At 42.2% G+C, this 14683-nt stretch overlaps 1 protein-coding gene across 1 annotated transcript in view; it reads left to right on the plus strand.

Annotated features, from left to right (window-relative positions):
* LOC115461654 (F-box/WD repeat-containing protein 7-like) overlaps nt 1-14683 on the plus strand; it is a 452709-nt gene that overhangs the window by 418033 nt on the left and 19993 nt on the right. Inside the window, exons 6-8 of the mRNA XM_030191642.1 lie at nt 1195-1318; nt 4007-4143; nt 6917-7030. Of these exons, the coding sequence (XP_030047502.1) occupies nt 1195-1318; nt 4007-4143; nt 6917-7030 (375 nt within the window). The remainder of the gene's footprint in view (nt 1-1194; nt 1319-4006; nt 4144-6916; nt 7031-14683) is intronic.

Raw genomic sequence — 14683 nt, forward strand, 5'->3', positions numbered from 1 at the left:
TTATTGTCAATTTTTTTTCGCAAAATTTTTGTCTTGGTTTTCGTCGGTTGCCTTGGAATTCGTCGGTAAATGCCATGTCAAATGTTAATTTATTGCTAGTGATTTGAGGGCGTGCGCAGGAGGTGGGTGTGTTTTTTACATCATGTGCGTTAATTGCATTGGCTGGCTGTTGATGTGGAAGGCGTGGGATATTTTTAGTGCCACTCCCCCCTTCCCCTTGTTCCTGTTTGCATTTGTTTAGCGTTTTTGAAGGGCAGGAGCAGGAGGTGGGTGTGTTTACGTGTGTGGGATCGTTAGAGAGGGGCTGGTTGAGGGAGGTGTGTGTTGGAGATCTGTGAGGGCGGGACGGGATAGTGATTTGCGGATGTGGTGCGTTGTAAGTAGTTGCTGGTTGGGGACGTGCACTGGGGGGTAGGCGGAGGTAAGCGGAGCAGGGGAATCCGGAGTCCTCTTGATCGGGGCGCTGATTTGCCCTTAGTAGCTTGTTGGCGCTGTTACAGCCTATTATAAAATCTGAAGCATTGTGTGACATGCCGCATTATCATTTATATAGTAGGATTAGTCTTTTTTTATTCATTTTAAAAAATTTAAAATAAATTGCCTCGTTTTTTGTCGTTTTCGGTTTTCGTCGATTATTTTCGGACAAATTATCGACGAAAACCAAGGTTTCACTGTATTTTCACTGAGAGGGTAATGAACCTCAGCAGATTTGGTGGGAGTATGAATTGGTAAAATCCAAGCATGCATTGGAGAGAGACAAATTGATAAATGGCAGAGACAGAAGACCACAAACTGAGCAAGAGCTGTAACAGAACAATAAACAGACACATTCAGAAGACTGAGTGGACTGTGCAGTTCTGATCTGCTAGAAATTTCTCTGTTCTGTAAAAGTCGTCCTTTTTTTCTGTAATTCAAAAATTGATAGATCCCTGGAGTTCAGCATAGTCTTTCATGTAAGTTTTAATACTCCCTTGTTAATTTTTCAACTTTTCTCATCTCTTTTGGCTTCTAGTATTTTTCCATTTAAAAAACATTAAAGTTGAACTCTGTTTATCAAAATTTGAATTTTTCATCACATTGGTGTACTGCTAGTTTTTCATGCTGCCTAAGGCACAAATAAGTTATGATTTGTTTGTGTGTAAAGTATGAAACTGTAAACATTTTCAATAAGTTTTATCTCCTATTTCTTTATAGCTGGCCTTATATGTGCTTTCATTCCTGGAACCCAAGGACCTATTGCAGGCAGCACAGACCTGCCGTTACTGGAGGATTCTAGCTGAGGACAACCTTCTGTGGCGGGAGAAATGCAAAGATGATGGTGGGCTCTGTTAAATATTCATTTGGTCTGTTCCAGTATGGCAATAATTATGTACTTATTTGTACATGCTTTGTTGATGTGAAGGAAAAGTAACTGTCCACCTTAACTTTTAAGCACGTTTGTTTTCTCATGTATTCCCCAGATAACCCCAGCATATGTAAGAAATATGAGCCAAGCATTGTGAAATACTTCAGAACTGATTTTATTCAATTGGTAACTCCAGCTTTGCTCCTAGAAGGTGTTACACAAATTGTATGCTTTCAGAGAACAGCTGTATACAAAATTAATTTAGGTTAACAAACTAAGTTTATACTGCACACAATCTGTACTCTTTTGAGAGATTTAATGAAAGGTAAGAGATGTATTTGTCTACTTAGGAGAAGGTTAAGAGCATGTCTACCTATTAGGAAGCTGAGGAAATTGACAAATTGCTATCTTTAGTTTAGAGAAGTGGTTCTCAACCCAGTCCTCGGGTTACATCTGGCCACTGGGGTTTTCAGGACCTCCGCAGTAAATATGCACGAGACAGATCTGCATACAATGCCTCCAACATACACAAATTGGCTAGGTGTGTCCCAAGGACTGTTTAGAAAAAGGTGAACACCTACTGAAATTAGAGGTTCTGTTTCCCAGAGTGTTTTTTTCAGGCCATGGGATAGGGGCCTTTTATAGCTTTGCCATGTCTATCCCAGACATCATTTCCGCCATGGTTACTGATGCATTTAAGTATAACTGTTCCTCTTTAACTCTTGGCAGCAGTGTTTTGTTCAGAAAATCAAGTCTAGTCCTCAAGTCTCTGCTTTGTGCTTTATAAAAGGATATGCCAGAAACTGCTGGAAGTTTTGTTTTATCCCTACATTGAAAGTCACTCTAAGGGGGTATGTGAGCTTTGTGCAGCATTGTTTTGGTGCTACCATTTGGGCACCTCAATTAGGGTAACTCCCCTGCACTGACTTCCGTTGCTTGTTGGCAGAGAGCAGGGCTGCTCGCTGCTTTGGCTGGGGGTCCTTGGAGTACAAGGGAAATGTGGGCTGCCTCAGGCAGTGCCTGTGAGGGAGGATGGAACAGGCTTCCCGAAGAGCCATGCTGTTTCACAGGCACTGCGTGGGGCAGCGCACATCTCCCTTCTGCTACAAGGACCCTTGGCCATGCTGTTTGTTAATTTCCCAATATTCTCCACACTTCCCTTGCAGATAGGCCCAAAATTCATAGCCAAACAGGCTGGGAACCACGTGCTTCCTCTTTGGGTATAATTCTGGCTTTGCTCTACCAAATCAAGTTTCAAAAAATCTTGAGTTGTTCCCCATAGAATAGTCCCTTAACAATAACAACCCTCCCTTCACACAACCTCTAGCTGCTCCTCTGTGAATGCTCTCTGTAATTTAAGGCGCTCTACTGAACTGAGATGAGTTTCTTTTAAAAAGGCAATATCTCATACTTATTTAATTCTAAAAGTATCTTAGATCGCTTAACTGGGGATTTCAGTCTTCTCACATTCCAAGATGCACATTTCATTAAATTTCTAACCATAATTGTTTTCAATTATGAAAATCAGAAAATTAACTCCTGTACCTAATAGGTAAACTTCCCAGTGTAAGTCCCCTCCTCCCACCCCCATCGGTATGCTGATGGTCAAGTTCATTCATCAGAAATCACACAATCCAGCTCCAAACCTTGGAAATCACTCAACTTGTATTCTGCCCTCTCCCATTACTGGTACCAGATCTCCATCCAGTCATTAGAATCCTCCATACCCACTCACTGCTCCCCACACTACCACCCTCTCTTCCCCACTTGCCTCAACACTTACATCTGTTCTTGTAGCTTGGCAAGGGACACACCAATAATGAACACAAGGATCCCTTCATCCCACCCCCTTCATTCATGTTTCTCTCATACCAATAACATTCATAAATACAAACATATTACTCGGTCATCCTCCGACTTTCTGGCCCCCAACCCATTTTAGTGTATCAGTTAGCCAATCTCTCCCCTGCAAGGCAGTCCAAAAATGGTCCATCATTGTTTTGCTCTGAAGGAAACATCTTCTCAGTTCTCTCTCCAGCTTAACCTGTGACACTGTCAGATCCACAATTCTGTCTCCATGATGGGCTTCTCTTATTCAAACCAATTTAAGACACAAGAAGAAAAAAGGAAGAAAACAATTGAAATGAAGTGGGGGAGGGAGGCTTGCCATTCTGGAAACATGGTTTTTGTTGGCCAAAACATTGATAAAAGCTGCCAGTTCAAAATGAATCAGTATTGTAAATCCCACTGCTCCAGTTCAATCACACCTACAGCGGCATATGGTTAACTAATCTATACAGATAAGTGCTTTTGAATATCAGGCTGTATATGACCAGTGCAATATTTTTAGATTAAAGGACTTATCTGGCTGGCGCCTACTACCAATTACATAAGTCCTTTTTGAAAACTGACCTTACTGGTTACTGGATTTATAGTGTCATTGTTTTTTTTCTTAAATATGTACTTCATTTGTGAATTATATTTCAAGCTCTTGGTTGTAGAAATGTATAAGCAAATATACTAAATACAACTATTGTCCTTTGAATGCAGTCCATATAGTTCTATGTTTCTATGTAGTATTACCTTCACACCTGGATATTTTTGTTTGGAGTAGTGAGTGAATTTCATTGTTTTATTAATTAATTCTTTTGTTGTATTTAGGTATTGATGAACCATTGCATATCAAGAGAAGGAAAGTAATAAAACCAGGTTTCACGCACAGTCCATGGAAAAGTGCATATATCAGGCAACACAGAATTGATACAAACTGGCGACGAGGAGAACTTAAATCTCCCAAGGTAGCCATTACATATTGTGTTGATATTGTAAGTAGTATACTATGAGAAGCATCAAAAGGGGCACCCAAGTTTTTCTGAGGACGTCCTCGCAGGGCGTCCCCCGTGAAGTGGCGGGGGAAACCCGTATTATCGAAACAAGATGGACACCCATCCTTTGTTTCGATAATATGGTCGGGGACGCCCAAATCTGGAAATTTAGGTCGACCTTAGAGATGGTTGTCCTTAGATTTGGTGGTTTCTGATTTTCGGCGATAATGGAAACTGAGGACGCCCATCTCAGAAATGACCAAATCCAAGCCCTTTAGTCGGAGTAGCCAGCATTCGTAGTGCACTGGTCCCCCTGACATGCCAGGACACCAACCAGGCACCCTAGGGAGCACTGTAGTGGACTTAGAAATTGCCCCCAGATGCATAGTTCCCTTACTGTGTGTGCGGAGCCCCACAAAACCCACTACCCACAACTGTACACCACTACCACAGCCCTGATGGGTGAAGGGGGCACCTAGATGTGGGTACAGTGGATTTCTGGTGAATTTTGGAGGGCTCACATTTATCACCATAAATGTAACAGGTGGGGGGGGGGGGGGGGTGGGCCTGGGTCCGCCTGCCTGACGTTCACTGCACCCACTAAAACTGCTCCAGGGACCTGCATACTGCTGTCATGGAGCTGGGTATGATATTTGAGGGTGGCATAGAGGCTGGGAAAAAAATATTTAAAAAAATTTTTTTGAGGGTGGGAGAGGGTTAGTGACCACTGGGGGAGTAAGGGGAAGTCATCCCCGATCCCTCCAGTGGTCATCTGGTCATTTCGGGCACCTTTTCATGGCTTGGTCGTAAGATAAAAAGGACCAAGTAAAGTCGTCCAAGTGCTCGTCAGGGACTACCTTTTTTTAAATCAATTATAGGTCGAGGACGCCCATGTGTTAGGCCCGCCCGACCCGCCTTCTCTACGGCTCCGAGAACTTTGGTCGTCCCCACGACGGAAAGCAGTTGGGGACGCTCAAAATCGGCTTTGAATTATGCCGATTTGGACGACCCTGGGGGAAGGATGCCCATCTCCCGATTTGTGTCAAAAGATGGGCGTCCTTCTCTTTTGAAAATAAACCTGTAAGCCATACTTTGTATTGTTGTTTGAATATTTTTACTGTTACAGTTGTCTATTGCTTATGTTTGATTTATTCTTAGTGTACACTGCCATGAGTGAATTCTTTCAAACAGGTGGTGAATAAATCCTAATAAATAAATGTTAAAGTCCATGCATCAAAAGTATGTACTTCTACATAATCTGCATTTAAGCATTCCCGAGAATGTAGTTTGAGTAGAATGGAGGCAGACATGGGTTGGATGTGTTATTCCCTAAATTCTATAAATGGTGCTCAAAATTGTGCGCCCAGTTTGCACATGCAGTCTTATTGCATAACGAGCTAATTAACACCAATAATTGTGTGCTAATAAGCAATTGGCACTAATTGGTACCAGTTTGAGTTTATGTGCACTCATCTTGTTAGGCACTATTTTATAAAGATGCAAGTGTAAATTTATTAGTGTGTGAAAAGGGATGTGGCCAAGGGAGGGGCATGAGCAGGTCCGGGCTTTTCACTAAAGATGCACTACTATAGAATCTGGGGGATTTGAGCCTGATTAAGGTGTGGGGATTTACACCAGGGTTCAGTAGTGTACTACTACTACTTAACATTTCTAAAGCGCTACTAGGGTTACGCAGCGCTGTACAGTTTAACAAAGAAGGATAGTCCCTGCTCAAAGGAGCTTACAATCTAAAGGACGAATTGTAAAGTTGGGGCAGTCTAGATATCCTGAATGGAGGTATAATGGGTTATGTGCCGAAGGCGACATTGAAGAGGTGGGCTTTGAGTAAGGATTTAAAGATGGGCAGCGAGGGGGCTTGGCGTATGGGCTCAGGGAGTTTATTCCACGCATAGGGTGAGGCGAGGCAGAAAGGGCGAAGTCTGGAGTTGGCAGTGGTGGAGAAGGGTACTGAGAGGAGGGATTTGTCCTGTGAGTGGAGGTTACGGGTAGGAGCGTAATGGGAATTCTCCTACCCAAAATTGGGTGTGTATTCCAGTGCTAAGCATTATTCCATAAATGGCGCCCAACTCGGAGTGCTGTTTATAGAGCATTTAATGCCCATCATTTTCAGTGCCCAAATGTGGGTGTCATTTACTGAATCTAGTCCTATATGTGTGCATTACATACACAGGCATTTACACCAACCCTGGAGCAGGTGTAAAATGTGCTCTCACTTTTGGAGCTGGCTCTGAGAGCCTATATTATGAAGGCACGTAGCTATCTATATTGCCTTTATAAGTAAGCAACTTTTTGACTCCTCACCTAGGTGCCCTGTTATAAAATCAGCCCTACGTATACAGAGCAGGAAAATAGTCATAGCAGCAGATTGCATCTTCCTCCCCTCCCCCCCCCCCCCCTCCCCGGTTTTTCACTTTTCTAACCATGTACAGATTTGAAAGGGGCAGTTGGGGGAGAGATAGAAATGAGTCTGTATGATAATGGTTTGTATAAAAAAAATTAATATGATGTAATAATGCAGATATATAACAGTTGTAACGCCTGGGTTTCTATTTGGAAAAATAATTCTTTTGAAAACAAATCCTTATTCCCTTTAAAGGTTGCCTTTTCCTTCATATTTTTTTTTGTAGCTAAAGATGGGAAAATTTCTGTTTTCTGCAAATTTCTTCCTACTGATATTTATGAATGCTTGACAATGATCATTTGTGGTGATTTGTTTTCTCATCAGGTGCTTAAGGGTCATGACGATCATGTGATCACATGCCTACAGTTCTGTGGCAACAGAATAGTTAGTGGTTCCGATGACAACACATTAAAAGTTTGGTCAGCTGTTACCGGCAAGGTATGTTCTGTGATTTCCTACTGAGATAGTATTATATGAGTGAGTATTTATATAGCTTAGCAAGCCATGTTAGCAGTCATAGTAATGCAGTTTCATTAGTTAAACAGTGTGAAATCGAGCAGCGGATACAGTGGCACTCATGATTAAGTGAACTCTTTTTTTTTTTTTTTTTCTGTTTTATATTCTGTTTTAAAATTCTCCTCTGCTCTTCTTAGAAAGTCTGAGTGGATTACAAGTTTCAAGTTTTATAGAAGACTTTCTGAGCAATTTATGTAACTGAAAAATCATAAATTAGAAAAGGAAAAGGAGATTACGGTTGTGAAAAAGATAGGAAGAGTAGACGTCTTGTGATGTCAGTACCAGCAGTTGCCCCCCCCCCCCCCCGAGCCAGAGAAAAGGGAAAATAGCACAGGTATAAAAGGAGTTATGGACCAAATGCATCCTGAAACAGGGACATCTTCAGTACAGATTTGAATTTCTGAAATGAGCACTCTACCAAGGATAATGAGGGAAAGTATTCCGTAGTGTAGGGGCTATACTGCCTAATATCGTTCTCTTAATGCTGGCTAATTGGATAGATCTAAATGAGGGAACTGGAAGACAAGTTATTTTATTAGGACCTAAGTTGTCTAGAAGGAGTATATGGCATCAGTAAATGTGAGGCAAACAATGGTTTGTTGGCTTTGTCTCTGCAGCAAGTAAAAAATAAGCCTACACATAGAGCAGGACATGCATTAGATCTGGTATTTCTGTCTGCGGAATTGATGGTGCTTTTGTGTGCAGGTCCAGCAGTGTAGGGTGAACAGATCATGCACTGACATTGATTTTTCTGAATTGTAAATGTGTAGATCAGGGTAGATGTGGGAATAAAATGGTTTCACAAGTTTGTTTGAGGTTAGTGATTTGTGAGCTGTATGGGGGAAGAAATTGGGAGTTATGGATTCTCATTCAGTGGATGATACAGTGGCAATTTGGAATGCTTCCTTGGATGAAGCGTTAGATATAGTTGCCCCAGTTCGAGGTGTGGTCCATCCAGTTTCCCCATGGTGTTGAGGATTACAAGAGTTCTAGGATACTTTTAACAGAGTACTTATGGTTTTGTAATGAGGAGAAGAATACCTATTATAAGTGGAAGATTCAGGGGTCATTGAGTGGACCATAGGTGTTCAACTATGAAGTTGCTGGTAGATGGTTATTTAAATGGGAGAGATGTGGTGGTTGAATCATCGCAATATGCAGATTTTTTGCTGTGGACTGATTTTGAGACTGTGCTGGTGAAGAGTGTGGAACAGGTTGTTAAGACTATTGCCTTTCAGTGGTATTTCGCAGGTTATCTGAGAAGGCTGCTCCAGTGTTAACTATGATTGTGAATAAATATTTGGAAGAAGGGGAATTACCTGCAATGTGTAAGCAGGCTACGGTGAAACCGCTTTTGAAACAGGATACTTTGGATCCGCTGGTGCCACAAGCAGGCACTCTCCCTTTTTCCTTAAGAGGTAGTTGCTGTTCTCCCTATCTCGGTGCTTCCTTTTCTTTGAAAGGTGATTAAGAAGATTGTTTTACAACAATTTAGAAGTGTTCCAAATTGTTGTAAAACAATCTTCTTAATCACCTTTCAAAGACCAGAATGATTGCTTTTATTGGAACAAGAATGGGTTTCGCCCAGCACATGGGTTGGAAACTTTATTGTTGGCTACAGTGGATGTACTGCGGAGAACAATGGATGTGAAACAGTGTTTTTGACTCATTTCTCTAATGTATCTTCGACATTTGATTCTGTGGATGTGAACATGATGTTGGGTAAATTGCGAGGTTTGGGTATAAGGGGCCAGGTGCTTAAATGATTTAATTCCTATTTGTCTGATCTTTCATTGCAGGCGAGGAGTTGGAGATACTTTGTCTGCATTGATGCCTGTGAGGATAGGTATGCCGCAGGGCTCTGCCTTGTCGGCGGTGCTTTTTAATATCTATATGGCCCCTTTGGGAAAGGTGTTTGAGTCCCTTGGGGTTTAATATCAGGTCTATGCAGATTATGTACAATTTTTCTTTCCAGTTCAATCTTGGGGTGCATGGTGGTTGAATCGTGTGCAGGAATGTATGAGAGAAATAGGAGATTGGATGGCCGCGAATGGATTGTTGAATGTGGATAAAACTGAGAATCATGGTGGTGGGTAATGACATGGAGGATTTATGGCCAACTAATGTTTGTGTGGAGGGAGTAAAACTGCCAGTAAGGAAGGAGATGAGGCTGTTAGGTGCTATGTTGGATTCACATTTGTCTGAGGCCCAGATGCATTAAAGACATTGGTAATTCCCGTTCCCTACCGATTCCGTAGGGAACGGGAATGCATCAACGATAGGGAATGCAAATGAGCTACTCGTTGTAGCTCACTTGCATTCTCTAGTCCTTCGGTACCCGAGTCGGAGAATCGGGACGTCCCTTTAGATTAGGCTCCTCTTCCTGGTCTCTTCAGCCAATCAAAGCGGGCTTAGCTGGCTGTTGTCAGCGAAACGCGCTCTGATTGACTGAAGAGACCAGGAAGAGGAGCGTAAAGGGACGTCCCGATTCTCCGGCAACCAGGAAAACATAAAAGTTTTGCTGTGGAGGGGCGGCGAAGACAAAATAGAAGGGGGGAAAAAACACCAGCGCCGGCAGAGCTAAAAAAAAAAAAAATGCGAAAAAAAAGACGTCTCTCAGAAGCGCAGGGAGAGTACGTCCTTAAAGGATGCCCCTCACATGCGCTCCCTGCTTTTTTTTTTTTTCTTTTTTACCTTTTTTGGGGGCCCTTTTCCTTTCCGATTCCCTCACAGGAGCCCTAACAAGAGGTCAGACATCTCGTTAGGGTTCCTACGGTAAGGGAATCGGAAAAACGGTAGTGCATCTCATTATAATGGGCTGCAACGGTAGTGCAGCTCATTATAATAGCTTTTCAATCATTTGCATTCCGTTTTCGTTGCCTGCTACCGTGGCAGGGAAAATGCCCTTAGTGCATGCCCGGGGTGAACTACTTGCGTTTTAAACTGGCTGGAACCAATTTAAAACGCAAGTTGTGGGCTCGTTAGGTTTTGTGCATCTGGGCCTGAGTGCACACATTGTGAAAGTTGTTCAGTCAGCTTTTCAGCAGTTAGGTCTATTATACAGATTGAAGCCAGTATTGGATAGGTGTGATTTTTGTAATGTGATGCATTGTATAGTGTTATCAAAAACGCTGTTTAGTGATGTTTAACTTCTGTTTCTGGTATGAACCATTTGGTTGCATCTGGCTATGTAAGGTATTGTCTCGTATTGATGCCAATAAAGATAATTAAAAAAAAAAAAAAACTAATTATTGTAATGTGCTGTTTTGGGGGCTTCAAAGGTACAAGTAAAAGCATTATAAGTTATTCAAAATTCTGCAGCCCGTTTGATTGCTGGAGCGAAACAATTAGAGCACATGGCACCTATCTTGAAACAACTTCACTGGTTACCAGTGGAACAGAGGATGCAGTATAATAGGACTTGATATGCCGCCTTTCTGTGGTTTTTGCAACTACATTCAAAGCGGTTTACATATTATATACAGGTACTTATTTGTACCTGGGGCATGGAGGGTTACGTGACTTGCCCAGAGTCACAAGGAGCTGCAGTGGGAATCGAACCCAGTTCCCCAGAATCAGTCCGCTGCAGTAACCACTAAGCCACTTCTCCACTCCATGACAATTGTTCATCAGGCGCTATATGGCAACGTACCAGAATATATTTTAGCAGTTTTGACTGTTTATTGACCCAGCAGAGCGTTATGTTCTGAGACTGCAGTGCACCTATCTGAGGACATGTCTGCAGTATGTTATGCCTATACGAAGGCTACATCGTGTTCTGTTGCTGGCCCACAGTTGTGGAATACCTGGCCAGGCTCATTGTGTTTATGTGGATAAGATGTGATTTAAAAGACTTTTGAAGACCCACTTTTTTTGTGCAGGCCTTTTATTAAACAGAAAAAAACAGGTTTTCTGTAATGGACTTTTGCAACGGCTGTTTACAGTATGGTGGGAAGTGGAAGGTGGTTCAGCATTTTAATGTTTTGTATGTGATTGTCTTTGTGGATTTATGCTAGATGTATGTATTTTTCTTTGTAAACAGCTTCGGTATAAGTGGGGTAGGAATTTTTAAATAGTATAAATAAATGATAACCTGAAATAGTGAATTTTATGTACAAGTGTCAGTATTTTAAAGGTAATTCATGAAGAAACCAGTGTTCTTCACGAAGCAATGGGCAACAAGGTCAAATTTCTTAGAATCTGTCAAGTTTTACAGCCAAGTTTTAGATGAGTTGTAGACTTACTAATCTGTAGATTATTTAGAAGAGCATTACAGTAGTCAAGATTACTGATAACTAGATAATGTATAACAATTTGGAGCCATTACTGGTAAAGAGAAGTTGCACAGAGTAAATCATCCACAGTTTGAAAAGCAATATTTTACTAAATTAGAACTGTCTTATAAGATAATGTCTGATCTAATACCATATTTAGCATCTTCATTGCAGACTCGGAAGGTAAACGAGTACCTGCCATAATGATAGGGTGAATGAGTGAAGCACTGCCTTCGCTAGATAATAGCTGGGTTCAGTTTTAGTTTGTGCACCTTCAGCCAGTCTGCAGTCTTGTCGAGTTTGTTATTGAAAGCAAGGATATAGCTTGAACAGTTGCAATCTAGGCTAGTAAGGATTTTGTATGTCAGCATTTACTTAAGGTGTTAGGTCCGTGGATTGGATCTGTACTAGTAAGGGGGCCATAAAAATATTGAAAAGAGTAGGAACCAGGATGGATACCTGGGGGACCCCACATGTAAGGGTAAATGGATCTGAGGAAACATTTTGCCAAGGGACAGTATATGTTGTACAGGAAAGATATGAGCAAATATTTGCATAAGAATACTAAGGAAGGGATTTTGGCTTTAGCTCATGTTTATTGTTTCAGTTGTAGCTCTAGGCAAGTTACATTCAGGTACAGGAGTAAGTCCAATGGTTAGTGCAGTGGCCTCAGAACCAGGAGAACTGGCTTGGATTCCCACTCCAGCTCCTTGCGACTCTGGGCAAGTCATTTACCCTCCTTTGCCCCAGGTACAAAATAAGTACCACTTTGATTGTAACCTGAGAAAGGCAGTATATCAAATCCCATCCATAGTAGGTATTTTCATGACTCTGGAGTACTTAACAAAATAAATGTGCCCCTGGAGCAATAGAGAGTTAAGTGACTTTGCCCAAGATCACAAGAAGCAGCAGTCGGATTTGCTCTAACCATTAGATTACTATTACAGTCCATACACCATACAGTAATAGTATGACAGTAAGCATAGATTTAGATTGTCCTCTAGAGACAGGGAAATATCTACTGTATCTGAATGTAACTTGCCTTGAGATACTACTAAAAAGGCATGAGGTAAATCCAAAAAAATATAGTAAAATTAGAACATTTATTAAACTCATTTTATAAGACAATACTAATTCTTTGATGCATATTTTTAAAAATGAAATCCACCTTAGAAAGCCCTTCACACAGGGGCTGGAGTAAAACTTAAGCAAAAGTTTCAAGTGGTTCAAACATGGGGTGCACATATCATTATCATGATTTCAGTAATGCATACTGAATGCATTCAGTGCTGTACAGCTATATAAAATGGAAACATCCTACTCGGTGCAAATAATCTGGACAAGGCATACAACAAGAAACAAGGTTTTTTTTGTGCTAATGCAGCTGCTCTTCAAACAGGAATCATTTAATCTAACTAGATAACATAAGCTGCAAGAAAGCAGGACTTTTGGGGCAGTCTGTAAATGAAAGTACAGGACTCAGGTGAACTGTAGGACAGGAGGGTGTCTAGAAGGCAGAGGGTCTTTTACAGCTGGTAGGAATAAGCCCCTTTGGCTTACCCTTTCAGTGGTGACCTGCTGTCCCCATAGCATGCTTCTTTTTCAAGCTCTGAGCCTGCACTGTTAGCAAGGAGCAGAGGCAAACCACAGCGGATGGTAAAAGCAGGCGTGGAGGCGTAACCTAGGACATATTGCTTTCTTTACCAGCCCCCTTCAACTTTACTCAACTGACTCTAAGCCTGATGTCAGGCCTGTTTTACAAACTGTGAACCTGCACTAGTGTCGGGGGAGTGGAGCTAAGCACATTGCCATCACTCTTGTGTGTACATATAAGACATCATTCACACTCATGGCATCAGTTTCTATGCAAAAAGCTATTTTCGTACCTTTCATGATTAGCCATTATTTGTCATAATTAGTATACAACAGTAGTATACTCTGTTACTGCCTTGTTTTGAACAAGGCTTAAAGTGCTACAGAAGCCTAAAACTTATTTGGCTCTTACGCACATGCATGCACCTCTAGGCGCATTTTGTCTAAGTTATCATAATTGGTTTCCAAGGAAACAGGGACAGACTGCAACCAAAAAGGAATCATTTAGAGAAAAACATTTGTTTGTGTTTTACCTTTTAGAAAGCTTTTTTCCCATAATGCTGTAAATCATAATTTCTTTTTTTTATTGGCATGCAGGGTCTGTGTACTCCTTTGGGTTTCTAGTTGGGTTGGAACCAGTCTGTGTTTGGATGTAGCACCATGACTCTTCATTCACGTCTGCTCAGTGATTGTCTTATTTTATATACTTTCCCAACTCATTCAGCCCAGTCATTGTATGGAAATCCTCAGCCAGGATTTCCCATGCATCAGCGCAGGGGAGAGCACCACTAGATTCCAAAGTCCTGGGAAAATAGATGTCTTGAGGGCTACTTTAAAATAAGAACAGTTGATCTCTGACTCATTTCAGTGCAGTCTGGGGGGGGGGGGGCGGTTTAGGAGTGTTCAGTTCTGTTCAGGGCCATGCCTAGAGTATCTGGTGCCCCCTGCAGACCATCGGTTGGTGCGCGTGCGTGCCCCAATTCCACTGCACTTTAAATTTACCTCTCTCCGCCTCCGACGTCTGCACAGCGTCAGTGAAAGCGCTGCCTGTCTGACGTCTCTCCACCAGCCTTCCCTACGCTCGTTCGTTCCCTCTGTGTCCCGCCTTCTTCTGACATCATTTCCTTGAGGGCGGGACACAGAGGGAATGAACAAGTGAAGGGAAGGCTGGTGGAGAGACGTCAGACAGGCAGCGCTTTCACTGACTCTGCGCAGACGTCTGAGGCGGAGCGAGGTAAATTTAAAGTGCCAGGGAATCGGGGATGGAGCGGAAGGTTTTTTTTTTTTTTTTAAATACAACTACGGCGCGTGCCCCCCTGCGGCGCTTACCGCGCTTACTGTGTTGGCACGGCCCCGGTTCTGTTGGTTGGGTATGTAATGGAGTTTGGGTATCTGTTTCAGGCAGCCTTCAATTCTCTTTCCCTTTTTCCCTCACTTTTGTACTTGCCACTTGCCCTTACACACTCTTCTCTGCACTTACTCCCTCTGCCCCCCCCCCCCACACACACACAATCCACTCATTCACTTCCTCTTTTCCCTTGCCAGCCAGCAACTTGTGATTCTGTTGTCCGGGAGATAGCACACACCATGCTCGGTGTAGCTTTTCTTCCTTACTCTGCAAGCATGTTCACACTTGTGCAAACAGATGCATATGGATAGATAGAGAAACAGACAAACAGATGGCTCGACCCTCCTCAATAGGTGCTAT

This window comes from Microcaecilia unicolor, chromosome 2, assembly GCF_901765095.1.
Source record: "Microcaecilia unicolor chromosome 2, aMicUni1.1, whole genome shotgun sequence".
NCBI lineage: Eukaryota > Metazoa > Chordata > Amphibia > Gymnophiona > Siphonopidae > Microcaecilia > Microcaecilia unicolor.